Raw genomic sequence first — 20,953 nt, 5'->3', positions numbered from 1 at the left:
ATGTAAAAGATCTGATTAACTCTTCAAATTTTATCGGTGACACATAAATTGGACAAATGAAATAATATATATTATTTGAAAATTACTTAGAAAGTACAATAATTTACAGTAATTAACAATAGAATATTTTAAAGACAAAAAAAATTGATTGAATGTCGAAATTTTATTAGTACCACATAAATTGAGAAAGAAGAAATAACCTTTATTATTTGAAAATTGCGTAAAAGATATTACAAATCATACAACAATAATTAGCAATTTAGAATGTTAAAAGACATAAAAAATTTTTTACCATAGTTAACAATAATTAAAAATTTAAACTATTTTAAATTAATATTAAAGTTTGATTAACTCTTTAATTTTGTCTTTGTCACATAAATTGAAACAAAAAATGATACATATTGGGGCTGTGCTAGCACGGGCTCCAATGTCTAGTATATATACACACACGAAGGACACATATTATTACTAAGAATTGATGCCAATAAAATCATCTTCAGTTATGTATACAAATGACATGAATGTATATATTGTAGCGCATACATAGTGTGACCCATTCTAAATTAATCCTTATAAGGGGTTTATATACTTAATAATATATTCTATTTTATGCCCAACAATTTATTAGTTTAACTTAACGAGTACTGATTTATGTATATAAATATATATTTAATCATACAATGTATATCACGCAGATCTTTCTTGTAGATTATGAAATTGTGTTTATCTTCCTTATTTTTTTATAGCAATTATATTAATCTATTTATCATCGATATGTACAAATAATTATAATATGTTACCTTTTCACAATATACTTTTTAAAAAAAATAAATATTAAATCATTGTCTTTGGCCACCCTCCAAAATGACACCGCATTGCGTTAGAAGCCATTTCTCTGCTCCCGAGTTTTTTATTATCACAAACATACATTCTTTTGTTTAATTCATTATCAACTTTAATTTGCGTGAAAATCTTGGGACGTAGTGGGGTGTTTGATCTTCTTTTGATATATATAATTGATTTAATCAATATATTCCAAAAACAAGACATGATGATATGGAAATCCATGCGTTTGAGTAGGTGATGGTAATGTTGCATCGACACTATCACGGGTTCGATCGAATCCAATAATATCGGTTCAAATATTATATTTATCTTTAAAAAATTATTTCATATGTATAAATTATTAATTTAGTGCCCATTAACTTAAAAGAGTTAAAATTTTTGAACTCATAAACTTCAAACTCTGACTCTACCTCTATACACTATATCTAGTTTTGCTTTAATATGACAAATGTATGTCAATCCACTTAGGCATATATCAGAGAGGTGTGGGGGTTAATTTGTTTAAGTCCGACTTGATATGGAACCCAAGACAATTATAACCTTCCGACGAAACAATAACATCAATATATTTTGTGCAATTTCATAAATGAAAGAAGTTCTATATTAAATAATCGTACAAAATCATCTTCCATTAAAGAAGTTATATATAATTCAACTTTTATAGGTCCTGGGGTGGTTTAGTTGGCAGGATGGAGATAGACAAGAATATCTTATAAGTTGCCGGTTGAGATATTTTATGAGATTATTTTATTTCACCTTTTATATTGGAGTCCGGAACCAAAAGGGCAACAAAATTTTTCAAAAATTTCAAAAGGGCAACAAAATTAATTATCAAACCAAAAGGGAAACTTTTTTTGACGTTGTTTAAATTCGTTTAAATTTGTTACAAAATGGGTCAAAAATGCCCTTTTCCTAATAAATATATATTTTTTCTTTTCAAACACATCTTCTTTCTAATTAAAATACTATTAAAGAACACTATTCTTGTTTTCTTTCTTCTAAAATCACTTTAACAAATAAAAATATAGGAAATATTTTTTTCTTTTTAATCTCATTTTATCAATTAAAACAGAATAATTTCATTTACCCTTTCGACAAATAATATATGTCATATATATAAGATTATAGTATATTCATCATTAATTTATATTTATATAACGATAAAAAATAATGATAATGAAATAAGAAATATTTTCATTTTTTTTTTTCTAAATTGAAGTAGGATAAACATTTGCTTATTTTAAAAAAATACTATTAGAAAAAGTGTGTTAAAAAGAAAACAATAATATATTTATTTGAAAAATGAGCATTTTTGACCCATTAAATAACAATAAAGGCATTTTGGGACCAAAGTATTGACGATAAGGGCATTTTTGGACCAAACTACAAAAGGGGGGCATTTTTGTTCCTTTCGTATAGTTTAAGGGTATTTTTGAGCTAAAATATTGATGGTAAAAACATTTTTTAGTCAAACTATAAACGGAGGACATTTTTGACCCTTTTCCCTATTTCTTATATAATAATACAATATGCAAAAATTTAAAGTCCAAAAATCAATATTATAACACAAAATGAAAAGTCATGATTCATTGCACAAAATTTTCAATTGTGTTTCTTGTTTTCTTTTAGGTCTAACCTATAGGTGGCTCCCTAAAGTTGACACTAATTTTCACTTAGACACTTCAACTAGACTTTGTTCATTTTAGACACCTCATGTGATGTCTCGCTGTGTCATTTTGACACTTTTTGTTGACATGACATAGTGAGTGTGATACACTCCTTACCAGAGCGTAGAGAGCTTATATTTAACCTATTTTTATTTTTATTTTTTTCTTCTTCTTCCTCATTTTAGCCATCATTTTTCAAAACTTAAACTCCTTCCATGGAGAAATAGATCTAATAGTGCTACAACACCAAGAGATTTCAAGCTTAAACAACTTTTCTTATTTTGTTGCCATTCTTCCTCCTTGAAATGTTTTGAAAAAAATCAAAATATATTTTTTAAAAAGAAAATCTAGGAAATTCTTTTAGGGAACTCTTTGTTTAGATTTGAATAATTTGATTTTATTTGAAGTTATAAGTAAGACGAATCAGTTTTTGTAAAGATATTGTGCTTTTGGAAAATAATTCTTTTCAAATAGTTAAAAAATATATTTTTTAAAAAGAAAATCTAGGAAATTCTTTTAGGGAACTCTTTGTTTAGATTTGAATAATTTGATTTTATTTGAAGTTATAAGTAAGACGAATCAGTTTTTGTAAAGATATTGTGCTTTTGGAAAATAATTCTTTTCAAATAGTTAAATTACTATGAAAGTATATTGGAGAAAGACAATCTGGATTGGGGGAGAGGTTGGGGGTTGGGGGGTGGGAGGTGGTGGAGAAGATGCATTGAGTGTGGGAGGGGTAGGGGTTGTGGACTGTGGAGAAGACAATCTGGTGGGGGAGGGGTTGAGGATCAGGGTTGGGGAGTGGTGGAGAAGACAACATAGGATGGGCTTGTAAGTGGTTAATTTTTTTTAAAAAATTATTTGGATAAAAATTGCCACGTGTCATTGAGTCATTGGCCTTTTTTTTAAAAACTCAAAATTCATTATTTAAAAATTATTTTCAATATATATGTCACATGTCTTTGTTTAATTCGTCCTTTTGACACGTCATTGACGAGTGTGTTACACAGGCCTTACATATTTGGCTGATTATAAAAAAAGTGTCAAAATGACGCACCAAAATATGACATGATGTGTCTAAAATGAACAAAATCTAGTTGAGATGTCAAATTAAAAGTTAGTGCCAACTTTAGGGGCCACCAATAGATTAGGCCTAACATATTTGTGGCATGTCTTCGTGTTGCTCGTCTTTAAAAGAGACTCAACTCATGTATCATGAACTATAATTTATAATTTATATATGTGGACAATTCTAAATTAAAGTGTTAATTCTTGATTATTATATTCATTTTTGTTTTTTTCTCGTTTCTAAGTTATTCGTATGAGCTTTGTCTAGGTGCTGATGTAATAGTTTTTTTTTAATTCCTGTTGTTTTAATAACATAAGGTAGAATATCCTTTTCAATAGATGCCACCATGATGTGATAATTTTATTTTTGTTTCTGTCGTGTAATTAAGTTGGCGTTTGGACAAGTGATTTTATTTCATAATTTAAAATATTAAAATTGATTCACAATTTTATATTTCATAAAAAAAAAAAAAAACAACATTATTTTATATCTACATACTTTTTGCGCTAATATTAAAGGAGTGATAAAATATTCACGAAATATAAACATGATGATGTGGTTATTGATGATATTGACCATGTTTAATTTTATTAAAGAATAGTACAATTATGTTCAACTTTACTTTTTTGTTCGAATTAAAATTTCATCAGTAAATATTGTAGATTTTTAGAATAACTTTGTGATAGTGGATTATACTTTTGTTATAAACTTTTGCTTATTTGGTAAGATTATATAAAGAATTGGAGCAATTTTGAAATTTTCATAACTTGTTTGATTTTTATTTATGAGCAAATATATAACTTAAAAGTTCAAATTACATGTCCAAACAAAACTTTAATTTGATCTCATATGATAAATAAACTTTCTTTTCTATTTAAATGAATTAATCATATGAGGTAGAATATCCTTTTCAATATCTACACAAAATATACAGAGGTTATTATTATTATCATTAATTTTATTATATTATATAAAATGATATATTTCTTAGATAACGATGTATCTTATTGGAATAGAGTAATATATACATGCATAATCTAGTAACACGATATTGGATCCGGGTCCTCTCCATTTGGATCCGGGTCCTCTCCATTTTCCCCAAGTTCTAGCTTGAATTGGAGACACATGTCATAGTTAAAAATTAATGTTTGAGATCTAATTGATTAAAGTAAAGTCATAACCATAGTTATTTACTTCTTAAATATTTTTGCAATCCATTATATTTTTCCTAAATATATTTAAAAAAATTCTTTAATGCCCTCCATACATATATAAAACTTTTACAATTTTTTTTTACTTTTTCGAAAAAATTTATAATAAAGTTAAAACGTTTTTATTATTCTAATAGAGTATTAAGAGCTACAATGTATATAGAGCAATATGGACTCCATTTAGGGAGTAAGAGAGAATTTAAAGTTGAGTGACAATTTATTTTACTCCTAAAATTAGAAAGAAAGAAAAACGTTAGGTCACAATTTTTAATTTTTAATTTGGTAAATATTATTTGAGAAATGGCAAACTTTAGGGAAAAAAGTAAAAATCAACAAAAAATTACTCAAGTAATTAAGAAAAGAAATTCTTTTAAATATATTTAGGAAAAATATAATGTAAATCTAGGATTGTTGGATTGCAAAAATATTTAAGAAGCAAATATATGGAAGTAAATAACTATGGTTAGGATTTTACTTTAATCAATTAGATCTCAACCATTAATTCTAAACTATGACATGTGTTGTGTCTCCAATCCAAGCTAGAACTAGGAGAAAATGGAGAGAAGAGAAATGGAGAGGAGTTGGATCCCACGTTATTCATATCTAAAATACATTAATATATATCATCATTATACGTGTCAATTCAAATATCTTTAAAAATTCATATTAAATTGAAAAAAATTAATTTTAGAGGACATTAATAGACTATTATTCCATCCTTATCATTTGATTTTTGGTTTATGACTCAAAAAACATCAAGCAATTATATATGTTATGTATTTAAAATTATATACTCATTTATAGGGGCGGATCAACTTAAAGAAATGTGGAACACGTACGTGAACTTATTTTTAAGTATTTGATGTTCATATTAAAGCTCTGATTAAATTTAAATCTCAGATTGTAGAGCCTATTTGGGATGGTGCTCCCAACGTAATTTTCTCTATACACATATCAACTCAAATTTGAAATCTCTGATTAAGGTTGAACCAGCTCCACCACCGCACCATAACTCATATTAGTTCACACGTGAACCTATTCACTATTAACTAAAAATATCATTTCTTAGAACTTTTTACAAATCATGCCATATAGTGCAGTAAGCATTCTTGTTCATAATTTGCATTCGGTGCCCCGGTGGATGGATTTGAACCCCTATGCCATATATCCTTGTTAGGGATGACAATGGCCGGTGTGGGGCGAGGCGGGGTGGATTGAGCTTAACCTGTAAAAAATTTAATTCGTTTACTACAAAAAAATCAGCATTTAGCGACTGACGAAATCCATCACTAATCTATGTTATTCCGTCACTAAATCAGATTAGCGACGAATTTGCAACGGATTGTTGGCTGTTACTATTTCACTCGTTAATAATCTCTTAGCGAGGAAAAAATGAGTTCCATCGCAAGTTTAGCGACATATTAGAGATGAACGATTTCCTTCGCCACTTGTTAGTGACGGACTGGTCCGTCGTTATACTTATATGTTGCTAATTTCATAATTAATTTCATCATTTAAAATAAATTTGCGACGAAATTTCTGTCACTAATCCGTCACAAAATTTGAGCCAGCACATTTTCCACTTAAATGTTTCGTTGCTAATCCGTCGCCAACATTTTTTTGTAGCAACAACCAAATCGTCATTAAATTTGTTGCTAAATTTTTTCTTTTAAAATCATTTCATTTATTTATTTTAAATATACATTGTTGAAATAAATTAAATAACAATTACTAAGTACCTCTAAAATAACAAACAATCATATTAAATAATATTTAGAGGGTTCAAAATCTGTAGATAGCAAAATTCAAATCGCATACATTCGGTGCAAAACATCAAAAGCAATCTATCAAATATTCTTAAGAGAATCATTTGCTTTACAAAGATTCTTCCCGTAGTAAGTTTTTGCTTCAGATCCAAGACCGTATACTCTTCTCTTCTTTCTCCCCCAGCATCTTGGTAGTATGCTTCATATTGATCAATGTCAGATTGAGAGCTTGGTAGTTTTTTCCTGTAATATTTCAATATCAAATAGATCACCTTCCTTTGAAACTATATGTATCAATGATAGTGCAGCAAAACCAACTCAATAGTTCCTTCTCATAAAAAAGCAAATCAATTGAGTGATCATCTAAAAAAACAACTCTAATTAATTAAATTGCACAAAAGTTACATTTAGTGATACATATATTTCACTCAAAAGCACCAAATATGACTTTGATAGAATGTCTAAAATCATTGTAGAAAAGTTAGTAATTACCTTTGCTGGAAACTCTACCGCATGCCAAATTTGGGAAAGAAAATTCCTCCTTTGGCATGAACTTCATTTAACAATTCCAAGCCTCTACTTGCTCTTTTGTCCATATACCAGGTGTATCATTGCACCCTCTACCAGTCTCAAATATTACTGTGGCCTCTCCTATTAGAAGCCCACCTTTTGTAGTTCTTTGTGAGTAATAAAGTATAAAAGATATGATATGACAATTTGTGGTAATATAATGAATGAGTGATACATTAATGCGTGGATGTAAAATGCTAGAAATAAATCAGAACAAATAAGTTGATTGGAATCCGATGTCACTAATATTGATTGCTTTGCTATTATTTCTCACAAAATGACAAGAGAGTTCATAGTCCTCAGTTATTCATTGCAACAAGTGTAAACTAAAAGCAAGTTAAAAATAGTCTAACATGATATTCATTTGCATATTCATTGGATTGTTCTGTTATGAGCTAATATCAATTCAGCAAATGTAGTTCCCCACAACAATTTCATAAATTGGTCTTTCTTATACTATTGGCAATCATGAGAATCAATTCTTAACCTATATAAATTCTTGTTTAGCAGAAGTCAGAGGAAATAAAGATGCTATTGTGATACAACTCTTTTTATGAGGCCATTATAAGGTAAAGGTCGAAACATGAAGCCTCCAACATCATGGATTGGTCAATCATGCTATTGTCTTGAGTCACTCAACTTAACAAAAAATTGACAAACACAAAGGCATTAACCAGTTACTATTAATCTTGGAGAAACCAGAAAGCATTTTAGTAAGCATATTCATCCTAGGACAACTGCTAAAAGAGCTGTAAATTATACCTTTTAATGTTCATATTTATCTGTATCTACCATATTATAACTTGAACAGAACCACAACCAAAAAAATTTCCATGATCAACACTTAACAGCAATATCCCAAATGGCTCATTCAGAGTTCTCGTGATCTTCCATGACTAGGCAGAGACGACATACTACACCGGAGGTGTCACAACAACCCTCCACATCATTTTCAATGTCAATGACTAGCTCCCACAACAATTTTTTTCATTTTCAACCCGCCCCGCATAGACTCGCTCCCTATAATTTTTTTAGTATTTTCTTTTTCTAGTTAAGTTTGATACTAAAAATAAAATTCATTTTTTATTAAGTTGTATGAATTTAATAGATAATGACTTAAAAAATTATTTTTAGAGGTAAATTGAAAAACATGTAAGAAATTGTATTATTTTTTATTGAACCATTTTCATTTAATATCTTCAATATTTTAATAGCTTTAAAGAAATTATATTAATAAATAATGTTCCATCACTCTTATAACATGTAAAAAGTTAAAATTAAGTTTGAACCCGCTTAAAATCTATACAAGCACCCCGCTCCACATTATTTTAAGAAAACCCACTTCAATCCGGCCCACCCTGCATAGTCTTAAACCCACACCCAACCCCACATCTGTCACGCCCCATAGCCATCCCTATCCTTGTTCATATATATATATATATATATATGCTTCAAAATTAGTGATGGTTTTAGCTTGACTATTCTTCTTAAAAACTTACTACTAATTTCTTATACAATGTTTGTTTTTATTATTGTTACTTAAAATAACACCAATTATTTTGAAACAAAACTTGAGAACGTACTTAATTACTTATTGTTCTTACTAGTGCATGCATTTATCTGATCCATCTCAACAATGGCGGCATCTTCTCCAAATCCTTCCTCTTCCACTTTCCTCAACAATCCTTTTACATCATCTTCTTATTATTCCTCTAAGCTTCTTTCCAGAACCTTCTTTCCTTTTCCACACACTCCAACAATTATTCCTCATAAATCTCTTACCATCACCATCGACGTTTCCACAACCCCAAATGGTGCTCCAGTACCATTAATGGAGACGACATTCACTTCTCGATTCCTCCCCGATGAACCCCGAAAAGGATGTGACATCTTGGTTGAAGCCCTTGAGCGTGAAGGCGTTAACAATGTATTTGCTTATCCAGGCGGTACTACTCTGGAAATTCACCAGGCTCTTACCCGTTCTCCAACCATAAGGAATATATTGCCACGTCATGAACAGGGTGGCGTTTTCGCGGCTGAAGGTTATGCACGCGCCACCGGGTTCCCTGGTGTTTGTATGGCTACCTCTGGCCCTGGAGCTACTAATCTTATTAGTGGTCTTGCTGATGCTATGGCTGATAGTATTCCAATTGTTGCTATTACAGGTAGCTCAACTCATCAATACTGTTCCGTCCTCTTCTATTTATTCCATTTAATATTGTTATAGCTGTCAATATGAGTTAGTCCAGTAAAGTTTATTTTGGAAACCTTAATGAGTTTTGGAATTTGATGGGTCAAGCTAGACTAGTGCTGACAAAATGAGCCATATTTTGGTAATCCGTTCAATTTGTTTATATTTTAATAGGTTGGGTGAATGATTTTTACATGGATAAACTATGAGTAAAATATGGATTAGCCAAATGGATTAACTTCTAACTTTTATTCACTCAAAATTCATGATATCACCAAAAAAATTGTAACTTCTCTTTCTTTTTATGTTCTTCTATAAAACTAATTATTTTTTCTCTATAATTGAAAAGGTGAAGTCTTTGATCCACCAAAAATATATATTTTAAATGTACATTTCTTTTGTTAATTATAATTATATTTTTTATTTGTTTATTTTTATATTGGATAATAAATAATAGTGTAAAATAAGCAAATCATGTATTAGTATTGACATTGCTTAAAGTGCATTAAGCATGTTTTAGTCCTAAAATGCAAATATTCATTTATTTTGAAATGAAAAATATGTTCCCCTTGTTATTACATAAATTTATTTTATATTGAAAAGTTTAGGATTTTTTTTTACTTTTATGATACAATAAAACTAAATGAAGCATTTTCAACACTTTTCATCTAAAAAAAGACTAAAATATTTTCTCCATGTTGAATTCTTAAGTAGAGTACTATTTACTCATGAACATATGGATAAAATATGGGTAAACTAGTATTTTACCCAATCCATTTGTTATCCAATCCATTTTTACCCATATCAAATATGAGCAGGTTGAATTATTACCTCGTTTATATTGACCCATTTTCAACCCGCCCATATTTGACCCAACCCGCCCATTTGCCACCACTAATTATTTTGGTGGCCAAAAAAAAATCAATTCCAACTCATTACTAAATTAGGTACGGGCTGTGCCAAATCAGCCAAAAAAAACTAATCTGAATCTATTTTTTTTGGTAAATTTTTAATTCAAATAATAATTTTAAAATATTATCATAAATATCTACAAAACAATATTACATGTTGTTACTATGCAAATATCTTGGGTACAGCCTACAAGAAAATGATCTTAGCCCACGCCCGCAACACGAGAGCAAAAACCTTCTGTGTGTAAGAAGAAAAACTAAATATCTTGGGTACAGCCTACAAGAAAATGATCTTAGCCCACGCCCGCAACACGAGAGCAAAAACCTTCTGTGTGTAAGAAGAAAAACTAAATATCTTGGGTACAGCCTACAAGAAAATGATCTTAGCCCACGGGTTGGGCTGGGCCTAGCCCATATCGACGGCTCCCTTGACTGTTCACGCCCTTTAAAAACATGAATGACATGACTATTTTATCATAATATTCATAGTAATTGATATTTAATATTTAATTTTGAGGAAAAAAATGGAGAATAAGTGATTAACGCCGAAAGTAAAACATGAAAAAAATTTGTTTATCTTTGATGTGCTAAAGCCTAAAAGTGATAAATAAAAATATATTTTTAATATAGTGAACAAGTAAAAATGATCCAGGGAAAAAGAGTAGTTCACTGATAAAATTTGTTTAGTCATGACCAAAATTTTGAAGTAAGACACTTGTTTAATTTGGTGCTAGTACTGCTAATCTTGAGTTGTTACTGTATATTACAGGTCAAGTTCCTCGTAGAATGATTGGAACAGACGCATTTCAAGAAATTCCAATTATTGAGGTAACTAGATCAATTACCAAGCATAATTATCTAGTCATGGACGTTCACGATATTCCCAGGATTGTCCGAGAGGCGTTTTTCCTAGCTCTATCAGGACGACCTGGACCGGTTTTAATTGATGTTCCTAAAGATGTTCAACAACAAATGGATATTCCTAATTGGGATCAGCCCATGAAGTTGCCAGGTTATATGTCTAGACTCCCGTTACCACCAAAAAAGACGCTATTGGAACAAATTGTTAGATTATTTTCCGAGTCAAAGAAGCCTGTTTTGTATGTTGGTGGAGGGTGCGTACAATCCAGCAATGAGTTAAGACGTTTTGTTCAGCTCACAGGTATGTATATCGATATTTGATATATTCTGATTGCCAGTAGAAATTTGGGGGCCTAAGATAACTGTCTTTTTTCTAACCTGTGCACACAGGTATTCCTGTGGCGAGTACTTTGATGGGACTAGGAGCGTTTCCAACAGGGGATGAGCTTTCGCTTCAAATGCTAGGGATGCATGGTACTGTTTATTCAAATTACGCGGTGGATAGTAGTGATTTGCTTCTAGCATTTGGAGTGAGGTTTGATGATCGTGTCACGGGTAAATTAGAAACATTTGCAAGCAGAGCAAAAATTGTTCACATTGATATCGACTCCAAAGAGATTGGGAAAAACAAGAAGCCTCATGTATCTATTTGTACTGATATTAAGCTGGCGTTACAGGGGTTGAATTTGATATTAATGGAGAGGGAAAATACAAGAAACGCGTTGAAGCTGAATTTCTCGCCTTGGAGGAAAGAGTTAACAGAGCAAAAATTGAAGTATCCTTTGAAATACAAGTTTTATGGTGGATCTATTCCTCCACAATATGCAATTGAAGTCCTTGATGAGTTAACTAATGGAAATGCTATTATAACAAGTGGTGTAGGGCAACACCAAATGTGGTCTGCTCAATACTATAAGTACAAAAATCCAATGCAGTGTTTGACATCTGGTGGATTCGGAGCGATGGGGTTTGGATTACCTGCTGCAATAGGAGCAGCAATAGCAAGACCAGATGCAATTGTTGTGGACATCGATGGGGATGGTAGTTTCATGATGAATGTGCAAGAGTTAGCAACAGTTAGAGTCGAGAATCTTCCTGTTAAGATGATGATTTTAAATAATCAACATTTGGGAATGGCGACACAGTGGGAGGATAGGTTCTATAAGGCGAATAGAGCAGATTCTTATCTCGGAAATCCTTCTAACAAGGCACGGATTTTCCCTAACATGTTGAAATTCGCGGAGGCTTGTGATATACCTGCTGCCCGAGTGATTAATAATAATGATGTTAGAGATGCTATACGAAAGATGTTAGATACTCCTGGGCCTTACTTGTTGGATGTGATTGTGTCTCATCAGGAGCATGTTTTGCCTATGATTCCCAGTGATGGGGCTTTTAAGGATGTTATCACGGAGGGCGATGGGAGATGTTCCTACTGATATTTCGCCTACCAAATTATAATTTGACAATAAGAATTGTATTCGAAGAACAGGGGATACAGTATTAATAAGAGAGACGCACAGACTAATTAATGATCAATTTAAAAAAATGATGTTAGTACGCTTTCCTGTTGTACTATGAATTGTAGTTACTATATTTTTTCTTGAAGCTTTACGTAATCGTCTTGTCTTCAATTGGTATAGTAATAATTTTAGTTATCTGTAAAAACATCCCATCGACAAGCATTACCCTGGAAGATTCTTTGATTCCTTTTAAACCATAACTGGTAGATACATCCTGCTAAAAGCATTCTGAAGATCTCTGTTTTGCTGAATTTACCTTCAACATTCTGTTCTATGCCCATTTTAGTTCCTCAGCCCAGACAATTAATACTTCACGAGACACTCAATAAAACATAAATAACTTTTAGCGGCAATAAATATACACATTAACAAAGAGTGTTAAAGTTTTTATCAGCATTAGTAAATTGACATTGGATTCAATGTCGATATAGTCTTTAGCGACATTTACAAAGAGTGTTAATTGCCACTGAAAAGACTTATTTAGCGGCAATTAAGCTATTAATTGTCGCTTAAGGATCATTTTTTGTGCAGTGTTCCTATCCATTTGAATCTTCTTTACCAGATAGCACACACGAGTTTTGACATGAAAGAATATGTGTCGTATACTTTATTCTTCATTGTTGCACAGTATACATACATAGTATGATTTGCAACACCTTATTTATGCGACCTATGATCTCTCATTCTCGGGTACGTATTTCTGATTGCAAAATTTGTCCATGCTACATACGGGTGCTCAGTTGAACATCCTTCATCGAAAAATTATACTGCTTATATATATATCAAAAATCAAGTTTTTACGTACATATTAAATTTTGAACACTCTTAACAATTTTTTTGATTTCGCTGTGAAATATTCTTTAGCCTTCAATTTTTTCCTAATGGTCCAAGAGGCTTGTGCAGGGCCACCTGCAATATAAACTTCGTGTGTTCATTGTATCAAGAGCCACTCTGTTTTGAGGCATACATTTCAGAGAAGTTTGCATATTTGCTGTCAAATTATCTCAATTAGTTGTTACATTAAGTTAGATTTCTATATTCCCTAGTTCGAATGTAACTGATGTTATTGCGTCCTTTTGACTCTTTGAAACCGATTATGTGTTAGTATAGTAAGATTATTTGTTGTCAATTTTTTTAAAAAAAGAAATCAATTATCAATTAATTGCAAACAAACTGATCCTATACTATATACTATAGAAAAGCTTAATACATTGATCATTAATTTGATGTCAACTGACAACTATGATCTTTAACTTTGGATGTGCACAAGTAGACACTTAAACTTGTATAAAATTGAACAAATAGACACATTTGTCCTACATGAAAATTTTACATCCTACGTGGCGTCCTACATGTATTATGCCATGTAGAACACGTGTGTCTACTTGTTCAATTTTATACAAGTTTAAGTGTCTATTTGTGCACACTGAAAGTTAGAGGGCATAGTTGTTCACTGAAACCAAGTTAATGTATAATGCCCGAAATACACATCACAAAGTTATGTTCAACAGTATCAAAATCACTCAAAGTGAAAAGAGTACCTCATTCATCAAAATATGAAATATCTAGTCTACCTACAAGTAAAAAGAAAATGACTATCATTTTAGTAAATCCACTAACACATAAAGGCTTTAAAGCTTGGACTGAATTAAAGGACGTGCGTGCCAAATTACAAATGTAGCCTCCAACATTCTTCATGGCTATTCTGATTAAATTTTAGGCATAATACATATATTGACCCCTAAACTTGGCTTCAAATTTTAACTTTGACCTCCAACTTTCATAATGCACAAATAGGTACTTTAACTATCCAAAACTTAAACAAAAAAACACTCGGATCCTACCTGGCAAAATGCGTGAAATACACTCAAATTAGGCGCGTCAGATGTAAAATTCAGGGGGTCAACAGTAAAAAAAAGCATTGAAAGGACAATTAAACCCTTTTTATATTTTTTTCAACAATTTTCCCCTCTTTTTTGCATTATTTGTTGTTCACTGCAAAACGCAAGTGACATTTAATAAAAAAAATTGTTATTGCGAAAAAAATTTATAATGAAGTTTTTTTTTGGCAAGATGGGTGAGTATACACTTGTAAAAGTCGAATGCAATTTAAGTTCGAAGGTTCTCGATCAATGAATCCGATCCACACTTAAGGGACTCCTTACATTTTGATTAGGTATCAGATTGCTACTCAAATTTGACAAAAATCTCTAAAAAATTCATTCAGACAATTTATCAAACACTTTAAGTGCACCATTTTACTTAATAATTTTTAGCACTGTATGTTCATTTTTTGGCCTCCAAAAATTCATAATTGTAATTTGCTATTCACTATGACAATCACAATACACAAAACACCCTGTTTTTTCCATTAAGTATTTGACAACTTAAAGCACAAATACACTTTAACTAAAGAAAAGAAGGAGAAGTTCATTGATTCTCATGTCTTCCCATATTTATGGGCTGCTCTGAAATAATTTTGCAACAAAAACAATAGTAAAAAAATGCTGAAATGACAACTCTACCCCCTCTAAAATGAATACATCACTATTAATAAAGCTTGAAGTTTAAAGAAAAATCCTTAAATGACCAAAATAACCCTTAAACTCAATTTTAATCACAAAAAGCATACATGTCCACAGTGTGGTGGCTGATTCATCAACTAATTTTTTGTATGTTTTTTCAAAAATATTTTAGTTGCTAATTTGTTATAATTTATAAAAATCATTAACGTCATTTTCGAATAACTTATAGTATTGTTAACTTTCAATAATATATATTGTTCCATCTATTCAAATTCATGTGTCACCGATAGAATTTCAAGAGTCAACAAAAAATTTTCTAAAAAAAATATATTTTAATTATGATTTATAGTACTTTTAAATATAACGTATAGTGTGTTTGTAGGCTCTTATTAGATTGAAAAAATATTTTAAATTAGTAATTATTGTAATTAATAGTGTATATTACGTAATTTTCAAATTTGTAATAAATTTTTTTAAATATTAAGTCTAATAATTTATAGTATCTTAAATGTAATCTTTGAATACACATAAATTAAAAAAAGAAATAAGACAAATAAATTATAAATTGAATAATTGACATTTTCAAATATTAATTTACCACAAAATGAAAGTGAAGGAAGAAGTTGTGAGGCAAAAATAAAGAGAAGGGAATGAAATTAGTGAGGTGGGGTCCATATCCATTAAAATAAATGCATGGCAAATTGAAAAGGTGTCAAATAGACAGGAAAACGGGCCCACATGCATTGAATAGTTGGCAGTCATTGAGTGGGTCACTAATACACGTGGCAGCGCTTGCATTTCACGCTTTTGGCTCCAAAAATCGCGTGTTTATTTATTTAAAGGTAGGATAGTTAAAGTGCCTATTTGTGCATTATGAAAGTTGGAGGTCAAAGTTAAAATTTGAAGCCAAGTTTAGGGGCCAATATATGTATTATGCCTAAATTTTATAACAGAGTAGGCGTTATTTCACTTAATTATCAAGTCCTGTTAATATTAGATCAATAAAGATCATCTTCTTTAGCACAAAAATAGACATGGTATTTAGAATGTTATTTTTGATTTATTTTTTTGAGTTTCATATTAAAGTTAAATACCTCTCATCGGATTTGGCTCCCCTCCGGTACAAGATCTCTCCATTTACTCAAATGCGCTAGTCGTATAATTTTGACATGCATGTGTCGTAGTAGTGATCTAATGGATCTGATTTATTCACTTAACCAAAAGAATTTAAATATGGTAAACAGAAGGTGTAACAACAGGACACATTACTTACTACTTCCTCCGTCCATATTTTATTTGACAATAAAAAATGGACATATACTTTAGTATGGTGGGAAGTAAAAATGAACGGAGGGAGTACCTAGAATCCTAATACTAGTACAAAGATACGTTATTACATTTGTAAATGAAGCTTCACACACACACACACACACAAATATATATCGATAAACAAATCATGATGCATGTCCTAAAGAGATTGATTTTTTCTTGCCTATACTCTTCAAGGCAGAAGAGACAATTTTCCCCATCTTTTCAACAGCCATGGCCTTCACTGACTTTTGTTCTTTGGGAAAAACACTTCCACTCTTGGCGTTGTGTGGAAATACTCCATTATTTTTCTCAGCCATCTTCTCTCTTTCTTTATGTGAATGTTTGTGAGAAAAAGAGCTTTGCTTATATACTTACTTTGTGATTATTTGGAAGATTTTATAGAGGGAGCTGATAAGGCTTTGTTTTGTGGTCACTCATGAAATTAAATTTCACATAAGGTTGATAGGGAATTCAAGCTCATAATTTCTTGCATGGTGTGTACATATGTGTGCAGTCTTTTATGTGTTTTTCCTATACTCATATTTAGAATATAGAGGAGTGAATGTTTTCGACAAATAAGTGATAACTACTTTCTTCGTCCCAATTCAGTTGATAATGTTTATTTAATTTTTTAATCCGTCTAAAAAATAATGACATATAATATAATATAATTTTAATTTTTTTATTTATTCATAATGATGAGATAATTTGTAGTCACAAGAATTTTAATGAGTTATTTTAAATCACAAGATTCAAAACTCAAAAAAATTATTTCTTTCTTTTTTAACGAATGAAATTTATGTTGAATCAAACAGCTGCCCATAAATTAAGACTAAAAATACTCCAAACTATTACACCAACTCCGCGTGAGGTGCGTGTTAGACTGTTAGAATGTGTAAGGGGTGCAAAGGAGAGACATATCAATTTACTTGTCATACAAGGCTCCCAATTGAGCCCAAAAAAACGAAACCAAATTTATTCACTTTATACCAAAAATATATTTTATTTATTCATTTTAATAAATAATAATAATAATAATATTTCTCATATTATTCTTAGTATTATAAAATTATATAAATAATAATAATCAAGTTTAGACTTTCAAAACATTATTAATAAACATATTTTAATAAAATGCACATTTAATTAAAAAAATTAATAATATATTAGAGCAATACAGATCAAATAATATCAAACTAATTAAGGGAGTAGAAAAAATAACTAAGAGTCAATGATACTAAGGCTCTTTAGATATTATTTATAGGCTTTCACCAAGACCCATATATATTCACAGAAATTTTACAATATAATATGGTAAACATGTGCTTAGTATTTATTAGGGAAAATTGTATGAAATAGCAAATTATTAATTCAAATTAAATATTATAACCATATTATATTTTAATTGTAATTCGCAGCAAACATCCCTTTTTTTGCCATATGATTTGGTATACAATTAGCCATTTTCGGTATACAATTAGCCATTTTATACATTTCGGTATAAAATGTATAAAATGCGTTTGTGTTTGTATAAAGCGAGAGAAAAGTGTATATACAAATACAAATACATATATTTTCGTCCTATACACTTATAATTATACAAATACAGATCTTATTAGATAAATTACAATGTATAAATGAATTTATACAAAACTGAACAATTTGTATAAAATTGGATGTTTATAGCGAATTATACAAATCAAAAGCTCCATAGCAAACATAAAATTTACTATGGAGCGCAATTATACAAACTATAGCTATAATATACAAATATATTTTTTATGTTTGCTATATGTAAAAGTTGCTCTATTTATTATCACAGATATATTTTTTTAAGAAAATCATTTTATAACTATTAATCACTCTCTTTAGCAATTAGCATATATCCCTCTCATTTCTCCCTAATTTCACTCACTTCTTTCTCTCTTTCTCACTAGTCACACCCCCCCCCCCCTCTCTATAGCTCACCACTCTTATTTCTCTCTCTTTCTGAAATTTTCACCCCTCTATCTGTATATATGTATTCTAGCTTCTCTCTTTTCATTGTATTTCTCTATTTTTGTGAATGAATACAAGTGATATAAGAGGGAATAAGTATAAGCGAGAATAAGAGCAAATGACATATAATCTCCCTGTACCGTTTAATTTTTTGAATTTTTGCATACATTTGAATTGTATTTGTAAATACAACCTAAATGCGCATATAAATACAAGTGAAATTAGAGCGAATCATGACTAGAATCCTTTGTATTTTTTGTTGTTTATATATATCGTTGAATACACATGTGGATTCTTCAATACAAATGGTATTCATTGATACAATTTGTATTTGTCGATACAACATAAATGCACGTATGTATACAACTAATACAACCATCTAACACCTTTTTTTTTTCTTTTTTTTAAAAAGAAATAATTATTTTTTTCCTTTTAACATCTCAAATAATTGCTATGAATAGTAGAAAATATTCAAAATATAACTATAGATGGCTAAAATGACCCAAACTAAAATTATTTTTGAAAAATTCCTCTCTATTCAATTTTCGGTACTAATAATTGCTATGAATAGTAGAAAATATTCAAAATATAACTATAGATGGCTAATATGACCCAAACTATAATTATTTTTGAAAAATTCCTCTCTATTCAATTTTCGGTACCAATTCCTAATACTAGTTGCATATTGATTACCTCTTAGCACTTAATAACTCAATTATATTGGTAAAATATGATAATCAAAATATCAAATCAAGTAAATCATAGCACCAAAACAGAAATATTATAGTCTCTCCACATCCTCATCTACACGCCGACTTCCTCGCAATAATGCGTTTAATTTTTATGTGTTAATGATGGTATAAAAAAATATTACATAATTAGGTCACTTAATATGTAATTAAAATTAAATCTCTTGATAAGTATTTATTTAAGATTTTCTAACAATTTTCTTTTATTATATGTATAACCCAACACCTATAATATCTTTCATTTGTAAGTTTATTATAACACTCCACTATTTTTCGTAAATAAAGTATACATGCATTCATGTACAAGAGTATCGACGATACAGATATAGAGATTATATTATATCAAAATTTATGAACTTTTTCTTAATTCCAAGTGCTTATTCAAAAAAATAATTATTCTAATAATCTTAACATAAAATTTCCAATATTTTCTTATGGATGGCTGTACCAAAATTTACATTCATAATTTTATTTTATTATATTGCTTTGCCAACTCTATATGTATTTATTACCAAAAAAACATGTATAAAAGTACGCAGTAAGTTAGTATAGCATTTTTATTTATTTATTGAAACAAGAAGGCAGACATAAATCAAACCTCCGAAAATTACAATTCGAAGCAACACCAAAAATCAAGCTTCCAAATTCTAACAAGTACCGTTTGAACTATAGGGAATTAAGATGATGATGATCATCTCTTCTGTAAAGCTTGATGATCACTTGATAATTTTAGCATAGCATAAGTATCATGTTAACACATATCATTTCCAAAGTAGATGATTTTATTATTATTATTATTAATGCGGTGTTTTTATATATGCGTATATACACTTCTAGAGAACTATTTTTACTTCAATCAATGGGATAAATAGATCATGAGCTATTGTTAAGTTTTACTTTTCAGGCAATTTGTGTTGTTTTAGCTTTAGAATTAAATTTTCTCATAGAAATATCCACTCAATTTGACCTTTCAATGAAAATTTTTAAAAAAAAGATTATTTGCTCAGTCCATGATGATTAAGTGAATAATATAATTAAATAAAAGATACTTTCTTTATTTTAGATCACAAGTTTCAAAAATCTTTCTTAATGTCTTAAATTTCATCTGTCTTAACTTAAGTTGAAGCTTTTGTTTCCCTCCCTCCTCTTTGCATCCCCTTTTAACTAGATGTAAGGTTTGATCCCCTCTTGTATTTTTTATTTCTTAAATAATACACAAGGTAGGGGTCCGGGCCAAACCTCCACTACCACGAGAGGTGAAAGCCTAAGTGAATAGTTTCTATATGAAAAAATTCAAATTACATCATATAAATTGGGACGAGGAGAGTACCGATCTTACCACTATTTAGATATGAATAGAACATAATGATGGGAGAAACAAAAAATCGATGTTTTGAATTTCCTAAAATGACAAAAAAAAAAAGAAGAAAAAAAAACTGTGTCCACTTAGATTGGGGAGGTAAAAAAAGTAAAAAAAGCTTCTCTAGTCTACTTTGAGACTAATACGAATAATTGCTTGACCATATATGTAACAAGGGAATGGGAGGTCAAAAATCAGTATATATTCCACAATATGATGTTACCACCAAAAAAAAAAAGTAGAAGATTGAACAAGATGCTTCTTCATCTTAATTCTTTATAAATATAATGACTTGCAAAACTGAAATATTAACAACATTCAAAAACACTACAATCATTATAACAACAAGAGAGAGAGAGAGATGTCAACACATAAAGGATCAATAAATGGAAAAG

The 20,953-nt window shown here is 30.0% G+C and overlaps 1 protein-coding gene across 1 annotated transcript; it reads left to right on the top strand.

Annotated features, from left to right (window-relative positions):
• Positions 1–8,648: 8,648 nt before the first annotated feature.
• Positions 8,649–12,668, top strand: LOC102588606 (acetolactate synthase 1, chloroplastic-like). Its single transcript, XM_006356659.2, has 3 exons — positions 8,649–9,294; positions 11,001–11,393; positions 11,483–12,668. Exons 1-3 carry the CDS (start codon positions 8,766–8,768, stop codon positions 12,529–12,531), a joined length of 1,971 nt encoding a protein of 656 aa, XP_006356721.1. The 5' UTR covers positions 8,649–8,765; the 3' UTR covers positions 12,532–12,668.
• Positions 12,669–20,953: the final 8,285 nt, after the last annotated feature.

The sequence above is a fragment of the Solanum tuberosum genome, unplaced genomic scaffold (assembly GCF_000226075.1).
Source record: "Solanum tuberosum cultivar DM 1-3 516 R44 unplaced genomic scaffold, SolTub_3.0 scf00227, whole genome shotgun sequence".
NCBI classification, from domain to species: domain Eukaryota; kingdom Viridiplantae; phylum Streptophyta; class Magnoliopsida; order Solanales; family Solanaceae; genus Solanum; species Solanum tuberosum.
The sequence above is the reverse complement of the archived record's forward strand: the minus strand, read 5'-3'. Positions and strand labels throughout refer to the sequence as shown.

Excerpts from the sequence above, each read along its gene's own strand:
- LOC102588606 (XM_006356659.2), top strand. The coding sequence starts at position 8,766 with ATGGCGGCATCTTCTCCAAATCCTTCCTCTTCCACTTTCCTCAACAAT. Across the intron at positions 9,295-11,000 it reads TCCAATTGTTGCTATTACAG|GTCAAGTTCCTCGTAGAATG; the intron begins GTAGCTCAACTC and ends TGTATATTACAG. Across the intron at positions 11,394-11,482 it reads ACGTTTTGTTCAGCTCACAG|GTATTCCTGTGGCGAGTACT; the intron begins GTATGTATATCG and ends CTGTGCACACAG.